Raw genomic sequence first — 19554 nt, forward strand, 5'->3', positions numbered from 1 at the left:
CATTTTTCCTGGATATCCTGTCTGGAATACCTTTTTTTATAATCTGTGTTATGAATTTACTATTTAGATTATGGTGAGGCTTCTTTATAAGCCCACCCTGGGTTTTCAACTTCCTCAACTTATTTCTCTACTTTGTGCAAATAAATAAACTAAAACGACAAACTAAATTTTACGAAACGCAACTAAAACTTGAGGGAAAGATGAATGGAGCAAAGTACAGACAGATCCTTGACGAAAACCTACTCCAGTGCGCTCAGGACCTCAGACTGGGGCGAAGGTTAACCTTCCAACAGGACAATGACCCTAAGCACACAGCCAAGACAATGCAGGAGTGGCTTCGGGACAAGTCTCTGAATGTCCTTGAGTGGCCCAGCCAGAGCCCGGACTTGAACCTGATCGAACATCTCTGGAGAGACCTGAAAATAGATGTGCAGCAACGCTCCCCATCCAACCTGACAGAGCTTGAGGGGATCTGCAGAGATGAATGGGAGAAACTCCCCAAATACAGCTGTGCTCAGCTTGTAGCGTCATACCCAAGACGACTCGAGGCTGTAATCGCTGCCAAAGTTGCATCAACAAAGTACTAAGTAAAGGTTCTGAATACTTATGTAAATGTGATATCAGTTTTTTATTTGTAAGACATTTGCAAACATTTCTAAAAACCTGTTTTTGCTTTGTCATTATGGGGTATTGTAGTTGTGTAGACTGATGAGGAAAAAACAACAACAATTTAATCAATTTTAGAATAAGGCTGTAACGTAACAAAATGTGGAAAAAGTCAAGGGGTCTGAATACTTTCCGAATGCACTGTATATCATCTTGACAAGTCAGGATTTGGTTCAGGTGATCCCTCAATTTACAGGGTCATAAACCCCTTCTAAATGACAAGTTTGAATGGAGAGTTTTCTTGATGCCCTTGATAAGATGGTGCACATAAGGAAAGGCACTTTTATTGGCCACTGACAAATTATCAGAATAGTGTAGTCTGCCCATTGAATATACAGCTTTAGGCTATTTGTCAAATATAAATGGCAAAAACAGTTGCCATAATATTGATATTGAAGTACACAGATGGTTACACTTAGTGAGAACGTGCTTTGGCCTTGTTGCTCCTCTAATCTTATCTGTGTCCCTGCCTGAGATGAGCTGTTGCAGAGGAAGTCTTAAACTTTTTTCCCCCTTCCTTCATCCAATTGGCCGGTTATTGTGGGCTGTGACCCAATTCTGTTTCCTCATTGGCTGGCAGGTTTTTTAAAAGGAGGTGATCAGCCAGCTGTGAGAGGGGAGATTATAAGGACACAGCTGACCTGCAAAATGACTAAAATCAAAAACTGACCCTTACCTTAACCCTAACCAAACCCTGACCATTACCTAATTTTAACAAATTCTGAAATAAAATATTTTTTTCAGGTCAGGAGTGTCCATATAGCCCCTCTGAAGACAGGCTTCAAATTACCCAAAACGCCATAAGAGTCCCGGCACAAAACATTCTCAGAGTTCCTCACATGCAGCCCAAGATACACGCAGTCTGGGCTTTATATAGCATGCAACAGGTCACAATGTATAGCGTACCAAGGGTGGAATGGGGGGCGGTGACTGAGGAGAGGCACAGATCCAGCTGGAACTGGCCTGGCCCGGCACTTGCTGCTCTGAAAAGGTGTCTGGTTTATAGCAGGCAGGGGTGATGTAACACGTGTTGGAGTTGGGACTAGAGCGCTTACATAAAACACACGGCAGAGGGACGGAAATAAGGAACCAGAGCAGCCAACTTCATCCGTCATGGTCAGCACCCAACCTTTCACAATAGTCTGTGGGACCACAAGACAACCAGATCCTTTATCTTTCAACACCCTTTCAGTAAAGTTTTTATTTGTCACACGTGCCGAATACAATGGGTGTGGACTTAACCGTGAAATGCTTGCTTACGAGCCATTCCCAACAATGCGAAGTTAAAAAATACTAATAAAAAGAAAAACAGTAACACAAGAGAAATAAAATACACATGAACGGAGCTACAGTATTTACAGGGAGTACCTGTACCAGATCAATGTGCAGGGGTATGATGTATTTGATGTAGATATGTACATGACATGAAGGCAGGGTAACGTGACTAGGCATCAGGATAGATAGTAAAATAAAGAACAGAGTAGCAGCAGCATATGAGTGTGTGTATGAATGTGTGTATGTAATGTATGTGAATGTGTGTGGGTTTTGTGTGAGTGTGTCAGTGTAGTGTGTGCATATACCTGTATAGTTTGTGAGTGTGCTTAGAGTCAGTGCAAAATTGGGTCAGTGCAGATAGTCTGAGTAACCATTAACTATTTAGCAGTCTTATGGCTTGGGGGTAGAAGCTGTCTCTGAGCCTGTTGGTCCGAGTGCCGATGCACAGGTACCATTTGCCGGAAGGTAGCAGAGTGAACAGTCTATGGCTTGGGTGGCTGGAGTCTTTGGACATTTTTCAGGCCTTCCTGATATAGAGGTCCTGGATGGCAGGGAGCTCGGCCCCAGTAATGTACTGGGCTGTCCGCACCACCCTCTGTATCGGTTTACGGTCGAGGCTGGTGTATGTTTTCAGCCTCCTGAGGGGGAAGAGGCACTGTCGTGCCCTCTTCATGACTGTGCAGGTGTGTGTGGACCATGTTAAGTCCTTAGTGATGTGGACGCCAACAAACTTGAAGCTCTCAACCTGCTTCACTACAGCCCCGTCAATTTGGATGGTGGCGTGCTCTCCCCTCTTTCTCCTCTAGTCCACAATCAGCTCCTTGGTCTTAATGACTTTGAGGGAGAGGTTGTTGTCATGGCACCACACTACCAAGTCTCTGACCTCCCCCTGTAGGCTGTCTCATCGCCGTAGGTGATCTGGCCTACCACTGTCGTGTCGTCAGCAAACTTGATGATGGTGTTGGAATCGTGCGTGGCCACGCAATCGTTGGTGAACAGGGAGTACAGGAGGGGACTAAGCACACACCCTTGAGGGGCGTGGCGGGTTGAGGGTCAGCGTGGCGGGAGTGTTGTTGCCTACCCTCACTACCTGTGGCCGTCCCGTCAGGAAGTCCAGGATCAAGTTAAAGGGAGAGTGATAATGTGTGTCATGACCAGCCTTTCAAAGCACTTCATAATTACAGATGTGCGTGCTACAGGGTGATAGTCATTTAGGCAGGTTACCTTGGAGTTCTTGGGAATAAAGACAATGGTGTTCATCTTAAAACATGTTGAGATTACAGACTGGGACAAGGAGAGACTGAAAATGAACGCGCCCCGGTATTCCGTCTGGCCCAGCGGCCTTGTGAGTGTTAACCTGTTTAAAAGTTTTACTCCGGAACAACAGCGGCTTTCACGCAGGACTCAGTGTTGTATTCCTCGAAGAGAGCATTAAAGGCATTTAGCTCGTTTGCGAGTTCTGCATCACTGGGCATCTCACGGCTGGGTTTCCCTTTGTAATCCGTTATCATTTGCAAGCCCTGCCACATATGACGAGCGTCGGAGCCGGTGTAATAGGATTCCACCTTCTTCCTATATTGTCCTTTTGCATGTTTGATGTCTTGTCGGGATTTCTTGTACAGTCGTGGTCAAAAGTTTTGAGAATGACACAAATATTAATTTTCACAAAGTCTGCTGCCTCAGTTTTTATGATGGCAATTTGCATATACTCCAGAATGTTATGAAGAGTGATCAGATGAATTGCAAAGTCCCTCTTTGCCATGAAAATGAACTTAATCCCCCCAAAAACATTTCCACTGCATTTCAGCCCTGCCACAAAAGGACCAGCTGACATCATGTCAGTGATTCTCTCGTTAACACAGGTGAGAGTGTTGACGAGGACAAGGCTGTAGATCACTCTGTCATGCTGATTGAGTTAGAATAACAGACTGGAAGCTTTAAAAGGAGGGTGGTGCTTGAAATCATTGTACGTCCTCTGTTAACCATGGTTACCTGCAAGGAAACACGTGCCGTCATCATTGCTTTGCACAAAAAGGGCTTCACAGGCAAGGATATTGCTGCTAGTAAGATTGCACCTAAATCAACCATTAATCAGATCATCAAGAACTTCGAGGTTCAATTGTTGTGAAGAAGGCTTCAGGGCACCCAAGAAAGTCCAGCAAGCGCCAGGACCGTCTCCTAAAGTTGATTCAGCTGCGGGATCGGGGCACCACCATCTACACGCACAGAGAGGCGAAGACTTTTGGAGGATGGCCTGGTGTCAAGAAGGGCAGCGAGGAAGCCACTTCTCTCCAGGAAAAACATCAGGGACAGACTGATATTCTGCAAATGGTACAGGGATTGGACTGCTGAGGACTTGGGTAAAGTCATTTTCTCTGATGAATCCCCTTTCCGATTGTTTGGGGCATCTGGAAAAAAGCTTGTCCGGAGAAGACAAGGTGAGCGCTACCATCAGTCCTGTGTCAGGCCAACAGTAAAGCATCCTGAGACCATTCATGTGTGGGGTTGCTTCTCAGCCAAGGGAGTGGGCTCACTCACAATTTTGCCTAAGAACACAGCCATGAATAAAGAATGGTACCAACACATCCTCCGAGAGCAACTTCTCCCAACCATCCAAGAACAATTTGGTGACGAACAATGCCTTTTCCAGCATGATGGAGCACCTTGCCATAAGGCAAAAGTGATAACTAAGGGTCTCGGGGAACAAAACATCGACATTTTGGGTCCATGGCCAGGAAACTCCCCAGACCTTAATCCCATTGAGAACTTGTGGTCAATTCTCAAGAGGCGGGTGGAAAAACAAAACCCCACAAATTCTGACAAACTCCAAGCATTGATTATGCAAGAATGGGCTGCCATCAGTCAGGATGTGGCCCAGAAGTTAATTGACAGCATGCCAGGGCAGATTGCAGAGGTCTTGAATAAGAAGGCTCAACACTGCAAATATTGACTCTTTGCATAAACTTAATGTAATTGTCAATAAAAAGCCTTTGACACTTATGGAATGCTTGTAATTATACTTCAGTATACCATAGTAACATCTGACAAAAATATCTAAAAACACTGAAGCAGCAAACTTTGTGAAGACCAATACTTGTGTCCTTCTCAAAACTTTTGACCACAACTGTATACGTCCATCTCCGTGTCCCGTTTCTTTTAAGTGGTAGCTCTAGCCTTTAGCCCAGTGCGGATATCGCCTGTAATACATGGGTTTTTGGTTTGTATTAGTTCGTATTGTAACTGTGGGGACGAGGTCTATGCTCTTATTGATGACTCGTGGTAAACTCCACAAACTCCTTAATCTTCCCCCTTTGGACTTGCCCGATGCCGCATTCGTCCGATCGTGCTGCTGCAATGATGCCGCTGCAATGATGTGTGAAGAAAATCGTCAACATTTTATCTGCTAGAATAGCATATGCCAAACACACATCTAATCAAAGACTGGCAAATTAAGTGGATTTACGCTATGATTAAATGCCAGTGAATGTGGCTGGGGAAAAAACACTCAAATAGAAAAAAACGTTAATATATCAAATATTGATGTGACTTAATCCTTTCTCTTAGCCTCCTTGGGCGCCCACCATGTGTTTTTCCTGAGTGTGTCTCCTGACACTGACAAGAGAAATAAATCAACACAACATACATCAAGAAATGTTTTATTGTGACACAGAAATCTCAAACGCCATTTTATTCTTTACCCCTCTATAATCAATTTTAGAGATCTGTGTTATGTTTCTGATGTGCAGAGGTAAGACAGTAAAAAGTTAAGTTAATGCAAACATAAATAATTGTAATAAATATCAAGTAAATGTACAGCACACATTTTCTTATCGCAACACCCCTTTGTATGGATCTGTCCCTTTTGAATGGTCTATTCTAATCCGCCAAGAGGTAAGAACAGAAAGAGTGTCCTTGTTAGCAGCGATTTACCCTTTAAAAGAACAAAACCAAAACTAATTTGGCAAGCAATCCAAACATCCATCTTAAATATTTTGTGGTAGCTCTCATTGTGTTCTTCAAGTCCCATCCAAGTCAAATGTCTGTTTAAGTCACACAAGAAAACATGTTTCACCATCGAGCAGAAGAGAATGAGTGGTAGAATCCATCTGAGTTCCAAGACATTAAGGTGATATATAACTAGTCATTTCAAAATTGGTAAAAAATAAAACCCCAACAAACTGGATATCCAATAAAGAATATCCTAGCTAGCTCATTTTTATAATAATATTTTTTCCCTGGAAGAACAGCGCAGAACAAAACAAAAAAATAATTGGTGAAGTGAAGCAGCAATTTAGAAAAAACTGCCATCAAATATAACGTAGAAGTCTATTTACATGTTTTCTTCTGTGAAGTTTTTACTAAAACATTTTGGTTATGGGTCAAATAAAACAAAACAAAAAAACAGCAGAAACCCTGGTCATTCGTCACAGGAAATATATAAAAAGGCTAAACTAAAGTGAATCCGACCCCCTGGTGAGTTGATTGTGTGTGTTGGGCGAGGGGATTCGGCGCACATTCAGTAGTACACAAGCAGTGTGGGAGGGCAGTTCGGGAGAACAACATCTCCCTCCCATTTCACGAAGCAACACAAGTTTCGCAACCTGAAATGCAAGTATAGCCGACCTGGCAACCCAGAAGGCCAGACCTGACAACCAGGTAGAGCTTTAGTCTGTTAGTCCAGCTTCAGTGTACCTGACTTACCCTGCTGCTACAGCTACTAGCATAGTTTCAAAACTCAAAACTGCAACCTCACGTAATAGATTAATATGACTTTTTACATGACTTATATACATACCCTCTTTATAGACTTAAATTCACTGTATATATAGGCAGACAGTTAGTTTAGTCTTTTAGCAGTGCATCTTTACAGAGCACTTGTCAACGTTTTGACCTGGTAAGAAATCATAGAGTTCCTTTTAGATATTTAGTGGACTTCTATCTCAAACATCAAACAATACTCAAGCCTTGATTCCAGAGGAATATTTGGGGTTTCCTTTTCACACAGAGCCTCCCTCCCCTTCTTGTGGTAAAGGCATGCCTTTGACAGAGTACCCTCTGGAAGGGTGGGAGGAAGCAGTAGGGACTAGGCTTAAAAGACCACACCAAGTCTTCTGAAAGAGGGATGGGGAGGATGGGGAGAATAAAGAAAAGTGAGGGGAAATAAGGTGGAAGAGAGAGTAACTTTCCCTATAATCAAAAATGGTATGTGCCCTGTCACAGTTCCCTCCCACTATGTGTGTAGTGATCAGTCACCTCAAAACAGAAGAGATACCAACGTCAGTGTCAAGGCAAGTGGGGCTGAACACCCCTACATCAGCTCTGAAAAAAATTGTCAAAACACACTCCTGAAATGCTCAACCTGATTAGAATGTTATTGAAATTAAGCGCTGGCACAAAGCCAAACATAAAACAAGCAGAAAAAAGAAAAACTTCAGTGTCTTCTTGGTGAAGCAGGTTGGCCTTCTGCTGTGTGGGTAGTCCTAGCTGAAGGTCCAGGAGAGGGCGGAGGTAAAGTTGGGCAGGGGAGGGGTTGAGAGGGTGGGGCTGTATGGGTAATAAATAGTAGGGTTGGTGTTGAAGCTGCATCATATGGAGGTGGTGTACTCCATCCATCAGGTCCCTTTAGCCGCTGAGAGGGTCCTCACGGTAGTGGATGGCGTAGCGCAGCTTCTCCAGCATCACATCCAGGGAGCTGTACTGGGGAAGCTTCACCATAAACATACAGGTCTCCACCCGGATGTAGCGGGAGTCTGGCGAACCTGGCAAACACACAAATAGGTAAACATACTGTATGAAGAAAAAGCATCTTAAAACATTAAATGAGCAACATGTAATATTTACATTTGAGTTTTTTTTAAGGACACTGGCTTCTTACCTTATCATCATTTAAAAAACATCCATTGCAAGGATGTGAAGAAGTTTAGTATGGCTTATGTTTTTGCTTTTGTGAACTCGTGAAGTTGTCCACACAACAGCTGGATCAGCTAGTCACGGTAAAAACGTGGGTATGTTTTACTGGTGTTTCTATCCCTTTGCTACTACTAGTATGTCATTGGCATTTGGCACTAATTGCATGTGGAAATGTTACATGTATAATATAAAACTTTCAAACATTAAACATCTGCAGAAAGAGTCACTGCACTTCTACCATGTTCAAATTCTGTTCTGCTGAGAGTATTATGTGCAGTCTAGAAAGTTATTTTCCATCAATTCCATGTTCTCCATGTCAATAATGGCTCATTGTCTGATTGTTATTGCCTGGAACAGAAGCAGGCTGTCTTGTTTAGGGACACTAATCTCTAATCTATGGAAGCTACTGTACTCAATCTAGATTTACTGTTCATACTGCTGTGGTTAGAGTCTGACATTAGTTACGTTTTTTTATTGGTCAAAAATCCAAAACGTGGGGTAAAAAGTCCTTTGAGCAGTTCTGACACTTTGGTCTGCTCTAACTCTTCTTTGGAGCTTGATAAACAACAAGCCGATAAACAGTTCCCTTACATCAAGGCTATACAGTAAACCTAATACACATACGGTCTGAGGTCATTTGTTTTAAGATAACAGCGCTGCATCTTCTCCCCATAGAACATCCCCTACTAATTTACAGACATAATAAATCCAGGAAGGGTAAAAATAGCAAATACATTTTTCAAAGTCTGCCCAAGTTTTTAAGACAGTGTGCGCTAATAAGGATGATAAACACAATCCTTCCAAGAGTTTGTGCACCAACAGCACAAAGAGGACATCAAGCAGATAGCAACCCGCGTGGCTTTGACTCCTGTGTCTGATGTCCCACTACACTCTCCTTCTATGACACAAACCACTAGAACTTTTCCTGGCACTTACCTGCTGCCCCGTCCGGAGGGGCGATCTTCATGGGGTAGGGGGGTACGTGGGCAGTGTCCGGGCCCCCGTCCTTGCAGGGGCAGGTGAACGGGATGCGCTCCTGGTTGCAGGCAAACTTGATGAACTTGCAGAGCTCCTCCTGAGTGAACACCTCCAGGGCCGTCCAGAAGAACTCAATGTGCTGGTCTGTCTCCATCAGACCCACCTGATACATGGTGTGGGCCTACCGAGGGAGAGGTAACAGGGGTTCATGCAAAACAGGGACAATTATGGGACTCTTCTAGGCAAAGACATTCACTATTACTGCCCACCAAAAATATAATCTTCTCATTACTCTATACCGTAACTCTTACTTCTTAGTGGTGGATGAGGATGGTGGAGTGATGATTGAAGGTGTGAGTGTCCTAGGGTTTCAGAAGGGGATGTGTACAGTAGGTGTGAGGTGGCAGGGTGGGTGGCGTATATGCGTTAGCTACCTTGCACTCTCTGCAGGGTCGGAAGAAAGCGGATGTTTCCGGTTTTCAGGGATATAGTATTTTCAACTTAACTTCCGTTTCCCCTGAAAAACGGATGTGGGGACTCCGCTAAGGCATTTTTACGCTTGCTACGTTAGGATAGCTACCTTGAGGAACTCCAGGTTGATGTACGGCAGGCCACAGGTTCGTAGCTCCACCTCCAGGGGGCTGAGCATGGTGAGGAGCTGTAAAGGAATGATGGAGCCCAGGCCCGCTCGCACCGCTGTCATACACTCCACATTCTGCAGCTCCCGCAGACGCAGACCCCGGACTGCTTGCGCATACACATCCTTATTCTGCCAGCTACACAGACACACACACATACAGGACAGACAGTGTCGAGGGATTAAACAGAGATAACACATTCTGTGAAAGTCAGAAAGTACTGTACTGAAAGTACAGAATTATTTGGAGAAAAACTGACGGCTAAAGGGAATCGTATAGAGAACATCAACAGAGACCCATATGAACTAAACACGTCCCCGGGCCATAGAGGCAGAATGTCCCTGTACCTGACACCGAGGTTGTGTCCCCCCTGGCACAGGTCTACCTCCTCTCCGGTCATAGTGATGTAGGTGAAGGTGCAGCAGGGCCGGCTGGGGGAGTCAGGGCTCTCTCCTGAGTGGTGCTGGGATGAGATCTCTGCACACAGGGCCTCCAGATCGTCCTCGTCGCTCACCTGGGGTGCAGAGGCCAAAGGTCAGGTAGAGGTCAATGGAACACTGGGCTTGGGAACAAGGGTGGGAAGTGGTATGGCAAAACTACAGTCTGGGTTTGAACTGTAGAAAGCAGAAGTCAGTTGTGACTGTACTGGCGTTCACAGTAGAAAGGTCAACCAGCTAGCTATTTGCAGAACCATGGAAAACCTGCAAACCTTATCACCAGTTTTCGGAGTTTTCAAAATCTCCCTTCCTTTTTCCAGAAAGAGGAGTCATTACATTACAGTAATTTAGCAGAAGCTCAACTTACAGTCCTTTTACTTTCAATATCCCCAACTTCTCCTGAAACTGGATCCATATGAATGTCTAAATGACTGTCTCTTACACTCTCAAACTTCTTGACGTAGTTGTATGTGAGCAGGTCGGCCTCCTGCAGGTCCTGCTCTGGGTCCAGAGGCTCGCCCACCAGGCCCTTCCAGAAAGAGCCCAGCAGGTCCAGGGGCAGGGGCACGTCTGCCCGGATGGCGATGCCCAACAGCTGGCCAAAGAAGTGCAGCAGCTGCTCCTCCGCATAGCTGATCGGACAGGGCGTCAAAATATACTTCCCCTTTGGAACAAAACAGCACATAAGCACCACAATCAAGTTAGAAACTCTTCTAGCCTATCAGTAATGCAGTGATCACTGCCCATGCAGTGCCCAACTGGTTTGCAATCTAGACACGGTTTATACTCCTAGTATATACCGTGTGGAGCAGGATTAATACATATGTACACAAACTATTGAGGCATCATAATTTTCGTTCCTGGTGTTAAAATGGTGCTGCGACCAGGGCATACTGTGAAGGCAGATGGGAGGGTCACTGTACCTTGTTGCGGTTCGCTGCTGCACTGGGGCAGGGTAGCAGCAGGGAGAGGGCGGAGCTCTGGAGTTCCTTACACACCTGCCACAGGAAGTGACGGAAGGAGCCGCCTGGGGGAGTCACAGAGGTCAGGGGACAACTAAGACAGTGTTTCAGTCTGATCAAACATCAGAGTTTATTCCTAGAGGACAAATGTGGGAGAAGAAGGCTGATACTAACTGGTGCCATGGACCTCCTCTCCAGTGAAGCGGATGTTGAAGGCATAGGTGGGGTCTCCTCCGCTGGCCAGCTTCACACACAGCTGGGACGAGGGCACACAGGCCAGCTGGCGTGCCGCCTGGCAGAAGTAGGTGTTCTCTGAGGAACGGATCTCTCCTGGAGGAACACACCATCAACACTCAAAGTAAAAGGCATAATGTGAATGAACATAAAACAGGGCTTTGGGCGTGTCCTGTGAGCTCACCTCCTACAATCTCAAGGGGGTCCAGTGTGATCTCGGGGGCAGCGTGGTCTGCAGTCCGCTGTACTGTGGCGTTCAACACCTGGTTCATCACTATCACTTTGTTATCATAGAACACCAGGCCTGCATAGAGAAAGGGTGGATGTAAAATTGGTAGAAGGTCAGCAAGACTCTGCTTTAATCCAGTTCATATGCCCCAACTACAGCCTAAGAGGCAGTAAAATGTATTAAAAGATTTAACAACCGGTCAATTCCCTGATACAACACCACTCCTTAATGACCCATACAGCACATTGTTGCTGTGTGCCTTTGACCTGATAGAGCTGTGCTGAGATGTTATTTTTGTGTGTGTGTCACCTTTGGCCCCACAGAGCAGCGCTGCGATGCTGTTCTGGTAGGTGTGTGTTTGTCTCAACTCCACCAGTGGCAGGAAGAAACTCTCCAGGGTGTTGTTGAGAGACTGCAGTAGAGCAAAGCGCAGACGCAGGCTCTCCACAGGCACATCTACACACACACAGGGGAAATGTGAACACAGCAACACACATACGCAAATACACATACCCACCCACTCACTCACTAACATGCGCTTACACTCAAGATTACTGACGTCCAATACCACACAAACACGTGTAAAAATAGATTGTGTATGTAAACTGATGATGCGGTATGTCAGTGAGTAGGTCACATACTGAGAAGACAGGCCACGCGCGGGTCAGCGATGTCGTTAGGCTCCAGGTAGGCCTCATGGGGGTGCAGCCTGGCAGGTGTGATGGCCAGATGACCACACAGCCTGTTGATGTACTGCACCAACGCTACATCCATCTCCAGACTCCATCTCCTACAGGCCTTCTGGGCGTGCCGCGTGTCTATACAGGTACATCTGCAAAGCAGAGGAAAGGGGGGACAACAGAATGGTTAACCACTACATATGAACAGATCCTCTTCATACAGATGTAGGATCTTCATTTGATCACCATTGTTGCTGAGAATGTTCCTGCACCTCAGGAAATGCAAACTTGTAGTGTATTTGATGTTTAAAAGGCTTCTAAAGTTTGTCATTTCCACTTTAAAAATGTCAGACTTGATTTTCCCTTACGAAAAAATGTATCAGCCCTTACAAAAATGTAAATTAATTATAATCCACATTTCCTGTTGCAAACTGGCTCAAATCAAGATCCTACATCTGTATATAATATGACTTAATCTGGCACCAACTGGCTTTCTCTAATTACAGAGATTACATGTACTGTACAGTGCAGTATAGTGTGTGATTCAGATGATTAAACATGACATTTCTTAGAGTACATCATGTGTGTTGACGTAACAATCACAGTGTGTTCCATGCTCTAAATGTTTACAACCTGCTCCAGTCATGTGTGTTCCATTCCACACTCTGCTAGGAATGTGACCTACCAACCAAAGGCTGACTGCAGGGGCTGGAGGGGGGCGGGTCGCCAGGCTCACCTTTCAAAGTGAAGGTCGTAACCGCAGGCCAGAATGGCCCTCCACACGCTACGGATGTCCTGCTTGGCCCGGTCCACAGCAAATTTATGGAAGCCCTCCAGAGTCAAGTACTTCTCCTCTGGGACTACATGAGAGACGGGTGAGGGAGGAGATAAGACATACACTACCGTTCAAAAGTTTGGGGTCACTTAGAAATGTCCTTGTTTTTGAATGAAAAGCAATTTTTTGGTCCATTAAAATAACATCAAATTGATCAGAAATACAGTGTAGATTAATGTTGTAAATGGCTATTGTAGCTGGAAACGGCTGATTTTTAATGGAATATCTACATAGGCATACAGAGGCCCATTATCAGCAACCATCAGTCCTGTGTTCCAATGGCACGTTGTGTTTGCTAATCCAAGTTTATCATTTTAAAAGGCTAATTGATCATTAGAAAACCCTTTTGCAATTATGTTAGCACAGCTGAAAACGGTAGTGCTGATTAAAGAAGCAATAAAACTGGTATTTTTGAGACTAGTTGAGTATCTGGAGCATCAGCAATTGTGGGTTCGATTACAGGCTCAAAATGGCCAGAAACAAATAACTTTCTTCTGAAACTCGTCAGTCTATTCTTGTTCTGAGAAATGAAGGCTATTCCATGTGAGGATGTTATTTGATGTTATTTTAATGCACAGAAAAATTGCTTTTCTTTCGAAAACAAGGACATTTCTAAGTGACCCCAAACTTTTGAACGGTAGTGTATATAAATATATGCACATGCACAGACAGACAGATGCATGGACTTTATGCTCTCAGCTTCCATCTAGTCATCTACATTCTAACTGGGGGGAACTCTTACTCAGCTCCAGAGAGATGTTGGCTAGACAGACGGGTAACATGAGAGGGTACAGAGTGGTCAGTACCTTCAGGCTTCTTGGCAGGAGATTTCTCTGTGTCTTTCTCATCAGGCCTGGATTTCTCAGGGGACTTGGGCTTCAGTACAGTCTTCTTCTCACTCAGTGCAGTTCTGATAGAGACATGGAAAAAGGTCAGGGACAGGTGTCAATGGAAAATGTCGGTCCAAATGAGTACTGACGAATATCATAGATGACATGACAGCATACTGAACGAGTCTAGATTTTACGATTAAGCATAACAAGCAACATTACTCTCCATTTTCCTTCTGTAAGTGGATAAATAATCCATAGGGTACAGTTTCTATTGCTATTTTTGTGTTTCTAAACATGAGAAATTAATTTCAAAGACTTGCTATTTTAGTAACACATTTGAGCGTGGGAAGCACTAAGAGAAGGATCTTAGGGGGGATTGTAATTTTGAAACCCACTACTTTCCGTAATTACAGGTGTGGGTGGAAACTATTTAGGAAAATGGTGTTCAGGGTGGCATTGTGTGTGTGGTGAGGGACAAAACTGACCTGTTCAGCACAGACTTCTCCTTGGGGGGTGGTTTGGTGATGGGTCTCTTGGTGCTCACCACCTTGCCTGCGTGCTGTTCCTTACCTGCCTTACTGTATTTGTTCTTGTTGGGCTTGGGGGTGCCATATTTACGCAGAATCTGTGAAACATATAACAATGCTCAGACAAACTTGGTTGCAGATGCAAATAGATGAGTATGTGTGTGTAAAATCATGTGGACGAGGCAGGGTCAATTATGTGGACGAGGCAGGGGGGGGGGGGGGTAGTGTATCAACCTGCGTCAGTTGGTCCTCCAGCACCTTCTTGGGCGGCCGTACATTAGTGAAGAAGACGTGGAGGAGGTTTCCAGTGGTCTGGGAGGTGATCTGCTCCTTGCTCAGGTAGATGTCCGACACTTTGACAGGCTTGGCTGGTGTGAGGCTCAGCATCTGCTCTGAGTGGACACAACTCTTGAAGATGTCCATCAGCACGTCTCGCGCACTTGGAACCAACTTGTCCCCTGGGAACATAGGAGGAGAAAAGATTAAGACCCCTCCATTATGTAGGACTTTTACTGTATTGGTAGAGTACAGATGATTGAGCCATAGTTGGAGTAAACTACTTACCTCTGAGAGACTTGTTCAGGAAGTAGTCCTCAAGGGCGGAGCTACCCTGTGTGTCGAACAGGCTTTGGTTGACACTGGAGGCTGTGAGGATCTCCTCATTGGTCAGCTCCATCAGCTCCTCCTCACCCTCCAGGCTGGATAAGCCAATCAAGTCGCTGCTGTTGAAGAGGCTAGCGCGGATCTTCTCCACTTTGGCTCGGGCGCGAACCTACATTCAGGATGTGCAAAACAGATGAAGGACATGTAAGTCTATCTCAATCAAAGCAAATAAATAAATAAACAAACAATAGCAGAATTTCAAGTTTTCATTGTAAAATGCACTTGCGACTCACCTCTATGACAGCATAGCCCTTGATGGGCCGGGCCAAGATAGCGTTGCTGTCCAGAGAGGTGACGGTGTATATGGAGCCCCCGTCTGACACAGAAGCTGTTTCTGCGCTGTCCGGGGGCTCCCCCAGGCTGCCCAGGCTCCCCGTGCTGCACAGGGAGATATCCAGGCTCTCCTGGCTAGACACCGTGTGGGGATCCAGGGGCCCTTGCTGTGGGGAGGGGAAGGTCGAGGCTGCAGCCACGGGGGTGAGAGGTGGGGCAGCCAGCAGCTCCTGGTCCACAGATTCACTGGCAGTGCGGGACACGCCCCCCTGAGAGGAGCTGCAGATGGAGGTCTGGCTGGTGGAGGCCGAGGCCGAGACACTCATGGCTGGAGTCACGCTGCTGGAGCTGTCTGGGCTCTCATTGCCCCAATTGCTGGGGAAGGGGAGCCCAGTCTCGGGGGCTGCTTTGCCATCCATGGGGGTGGACACTCCGGCTCCTGCCTTGGGCTTCTTAGGTTCCTCCTCCTGCAGGGGGATGAAGATCTCATCCTTGAAGAGCCCTCCGTGGGCGTTGCAAGCCCTGCGGATGGCGCTGCGCACCACAGCCTCCTCCAGGTGGGTGGGGATGCCAGAGAGCACCAGCAGGCGGCTGTGAGCGGTAGGTCCCACCAGGGCCTGGCAGGCGTCCATCACAGCATCACTTGTCACACTCAGCCCCTGGGAATCCTTGTTGGCCAGGTGACGCAGGATCATGAGCAGGGTGAGGCCACGGTGGAACCACAGCATGTCCTCAGGTTTACTACCGGCCATGTTGAGCAGAGCGCTGTCGCTCTCTGACAGACGAGCCCCTCCAGCAGAACCCCTCTTCCCTGAGGCCACCGCCGCCACTGCTGCTGCCGCACGCTCCCTCTTCATCTTCACCTTCTTACGCTTGGAGAGCAGGCTGGGGCTCTGGGGGGTCTGGCCTGGGGAGGAGGAGGAGGATGAGGAGGAGTCGCTGAGGTTAGGGGCACTGGTGGAGGACAGGGCTCCCACTCCTGAGCACCCCATGTTGAGGGGGATGGTGACCTCAGCTACAGCCAGGCACACCTCCATCAGGGCATGGAAGTAGGTGGAGAATCTGCTCTGCTCAGCCCCCATGGCCAGGGCACTGCCGCCAGAGGAGCCCCCTGCTCCGGCCCCTGCAGCCACCCAGTTCTGGGTCTCCCGGTCATACAGCTTGCGGAGCTCCGTCTGCAGGGCCATGAGCACGGCCAGGCAGGGGTTGAGCAGCAGGGCGATGGAGCTGGACAGGCCTGCAGGGCTTTTCCGCTGCTCCAGATGGTGGATCTTACGGAAGAGCTCAGCCAGCAGGTGGAAGGAGAGTTCCTTGATGCAGGGGGCCAGATCTGTGGTCCATAACAGCCCACCTAGAACACCACAGACAGGAAGAGAGAGGGAACAGAAACACTCAGAAAATAGTGACCAACTTGTTGTCAGCACAAAACAGGATGCAATATTAGTCACATACAGCGAGTGACCGAAGGTTATGGAAAAGGTTCAGACATGTTGGACACCTCATGGATCGCCATGGATGCAGACATTTCAAAGAAAACAGATTTGATGAAAGTGTAGCACATACCCAGCAGCTCCACCACCTGTAGCAGCACAGACGAGGGCACAGTGTCCAGCTCCTCCTCAGAGTGCTCACTATTCTCCCCTAGCTTCCACGTCAGCAGCTGCTCAGCAAACGCCATGGCCAGGGGGAACTCCAGTGGCAGGGAGTGCAGCACCAGGACCGCACCAGGAGGGGGCGACACCCCTGAGAGAGAGACAGTGAAACAAACCAAGCTATTATAAATACATGTTAATCATGTGAAACAGAGAGAAATATAATTAACATATATATGCTGAAAAAAGCTATTACTGTATGTATGGACTAGGTTGATCAAGCACTCACCCAGTTTGATGTGGACTTTGTCGTTCGGGATGATGACAGTGGGGTACTGATTGGTGGTGGGAGGGGGGGTGAGGCCTGTGTTGGAGGGTGAGGCGTCCAGAGGGTAGCACACCGCCTCCATCAGGTTGAGCTGGCCATTCCTGCGCACCTTGTGACCAAGGCCATAAACCATAACCCGTGCCCATGGGGCTTTGTACAGGGAGGAGCTAGCGGAGAGGAGAGGGAAAGAGAGAGAGGCAGAAAATGGGGGCACTGTAAGACATCTAGGGTCGTCAAGGGTCATGGTTTTAACTTAGATAAAGGTAATAGTGTTGAATTCCTCACTCTTTGCGGTAGCCTAGTTGGCTCTCTTTGCAGGAGACGATCACGAAGGCAGCACCCGGGAAGTTGACATCCATGCTGACCTTTGACTCTGATACCGGGAAGTCCTCTGAGGTGAACTGCTCTGGTGCATTCTACATAACGGAACAAGGGAAATAAAGATTAACCATGTTAAAACAAAAAGATCTCCGTCCCTGGAGAAATATACATTCAGCCAGATTCCGGTCATTAGTTAACCCTGTGCCGACCTGTAGGAAGCAGCAGATCTGCTTGGTGAGCTCCAGCAGGCTCTCCTCCCCCTGGTGCAGGGCACGGGTGATGGCCACGGTGAGCCACTCCCGGATGGGCTGTGCATTGCCCTGGTAAAACAGGTCTGTGGGAGAGCAGCTCTGGCCCTGCAGGTTGTGGAGTAGAGACTGGGCCAGCAGGATGGAGCTGGAGCTGATGGTGCCATCTGCAGGACAAACAGAGAACACTCAGCACATAAATCAAGGAAAGGTTGCCTAATAAATCAGTCTGTGATCCCAGCTCTGGTAACACAGTCCGAAATAAAGCACTGCAAACATTTTGAAAGATTTCTTACAAACCAGAATGTCACGTGCCTTAGGTGATGAGCAAACAAATCATGATAGCCACACACAGAGACCTGCGTTTTGAAGTCGGTTTAATAATATTTTCCTGTGGATATTTTGTCATAAATTTCCACCGGCAGCAGGACAAAATCGGTGGACAATAGGTAGAGTAAGTTCAAATGAAGTTTATTCAACATTCTGACTTGTAAAGGGACTGTTTGGAATTTTGGAATCTAAATGTTAGAGACGATAATGGATGCTTGTGCAGTTCACACTCGGATTGTTAGAGGCTAGGGGAAAGGCAGACTCCAAATCACTCCATTCAGTCAATTGTACACCTAAATATCCATGTGTTAATTCAGTCCATTCCATTCCATTTTCTAACTTTATTCTATTTAACCCATTACTTTCCGTGGATCATCATCTCATCCAGAGAGGGTCCACTCACCAGGCAGAGGCGGAGCCAGCAGCTGATTGGACAGCAGCTGTAGGTGTTCCAGAGTGATGTCTCTAATGGCTGGGATGTGGAGGAGGCGGGTGAAGGTGTGGGGGCTCTTGGGGGCAAAGATGTTGAGTAGGGCCATGCGGCAGTAAAGCCTAGCCAGGGCACTCTCACAGCGCAGTAGCTCTCTGAAACACAGCAGGCCACAGGGGATGATTTACAGTTCATAGCAGTGTGTTATTTCACTGTGTGTGTGTGTGTGTCAGTTACCTATGGATCTGGATGTTACTGCTGTCTAGATTGACAAGGCCATTGGCAGCAGTACGGCGGGATCCAACAGGGGGACGCTCCAGCATCTCAATGGGATACCAGTACCTCACCAGCACCCCCTCACTGCGCAGGTACGTCTCTACCTGAACCAGCTCATTCACCTGGACACACACAGTAAGTCATGAGTGAGAGAAACCATTGACACACTATCAAGAGACAAAGCTTAACTTCTTATCGCTTTGTTTCTATGACAACTGAAGTTAAGTGTTCCACACTCACAGAGTCCACGTCCAGAACCACTCCGTGCAGGCCGAAGGTTTTCAACATGCCTCGGATGGCGAACTTGGGCAGGGCTGTTCCGCCTGTGGTGCTGTTGGTGTTGTTGCTGTCTGGACAGCGGATGACCACGGTCAAACCTGAGAAGAGGAAACATACGGTATACGTAAGGGCAAAGCCAGGTAACACTACAGCCTATCAGTGTTCATAATGATAATGTTTAGACATCTATATTACAAAAAATGCTAAAAATAAAATAGTGCTCCTGTGTTTACTAATGTGTTTACAGTGAGGGTCAAAGATGATGAAAACAAACGGTTCAATAACCGAGGCCTCTGGCATGGTGGTGAGTGCAAGTGCAGGGTACCTTTGCGGACTTTGTCGATGGTGAACTTGTTGGCCTCATCCTTGATGTCCTCGATGGTGGGGAGGTAGAGGTCCCTGGGGATACCCCCGTTCTCTTCATACAGGAACTCCACTGTCTGCCGGGCTATGTCAACCATGCCTGCACAACATTTCAAGCAATAAAAACACCACAAAGAACAAACGTCAAAAAACATCCCTCTCAAAAAGGTCAAACAGAGCTACAGGGTTGATCACCTCTTTTACCACCTGGTTTTCAGCGAGTGAGTGTCTCAAGCTGCTCAAAGAG

At 46.8% G+C, this 19554-nt stretch overlaps 1 protein-coding gene across 1 annotated transcript in view; it reads right to left on the bottom strand.

Annotated features, from left to right (window-relative positions):
• Positions 1-5581: 5581 nt before the first annotated feature.
• The window catches only part of LOC311145189 (putative E3 ubiquitin-protein ligase HECTD4), a 66982-nt gene continuing 53009 nt past the window's right edge, over positions 5582-19554 (bottom strand). The window contains exons 52-75 of the mRNA XM_084181399.1: positions 19270-19407; positions 18906-19042; positions 18627-18787; positions 18363-18544; positions 17591-17796; positions 17346-17476; positions 17022-17227; positions 16704-16883; positions 15101-16491; positions 14769-14976; positions 14439-14662; positions 14163-14302; positions 13651-13754; positions 12746-12869; positions 11971-12161; positions 11639-11785; positions 11285-11404; positions 11041-11196; positions 10828-10931; positions 10347-10568; positions 9815-9981; positions 9410-9605; positions 8788-9010; positions 5582-7700 (exon numbers count right to left, since the gene is read on the bottom strand). Of these exons, the coding sequence (XP_084037525.1) occupies positions 7564-7700; positions 8788-9010; positions 9410-9605; positions 9815-9981; positions 10347-10568; positions 10828-10931; positions 11041-11196; positions 11285-11404; positions 11639-11785; positions 11971-12161; positions 12746-12869; positions 13651-13754; positions 14163-14302; positions 14439-14662; positions 14769-14976; positions 15101-16491; positions 16704-16883; positions 17022-17227; positions 17346-17476; positions 17591-17796; positions 18363-18544; positions 18627-18787; positions 18906-19042; positions 19270-19407 (5195 nt within the window). The 3' untranslated portion in view covers positions 5582-7563. The remainder of the gene's footprint in view (positions 7701-8787; positions 9011-9409; positions 9606-9814; positions 9982-10346; positions 10569-10827; positions 10932-11040; positions 11197-11284; positions 11405-11638; positions 11786-11970; positions 12162-12745; positions 12870-13650; positions 13755-14162; positions 14303-14438; positions 14663-14768; positions 14977-15100; positions 16492-16703; positions 16884-17021; positions 17228-17345; positions 17477-17590; positions 17797-18362; positions 18545-18626; positions 18788-18905; positions 19043-19269; positions 19408-19554) is intronic.

The sequence above is a fragment of the Coregonus lavaretus genome, assembly GCF_964263955.1.
Source record: "Coregonus lavaretus genome assembly, chromosome: 17".
Classification (NCBI taxonomy): Eukaryota; Metazoa; Chordata; class Actinopteri; order Salmoniformes; family Salmonidae; genus Coregonus; species Coregonus lavaretus.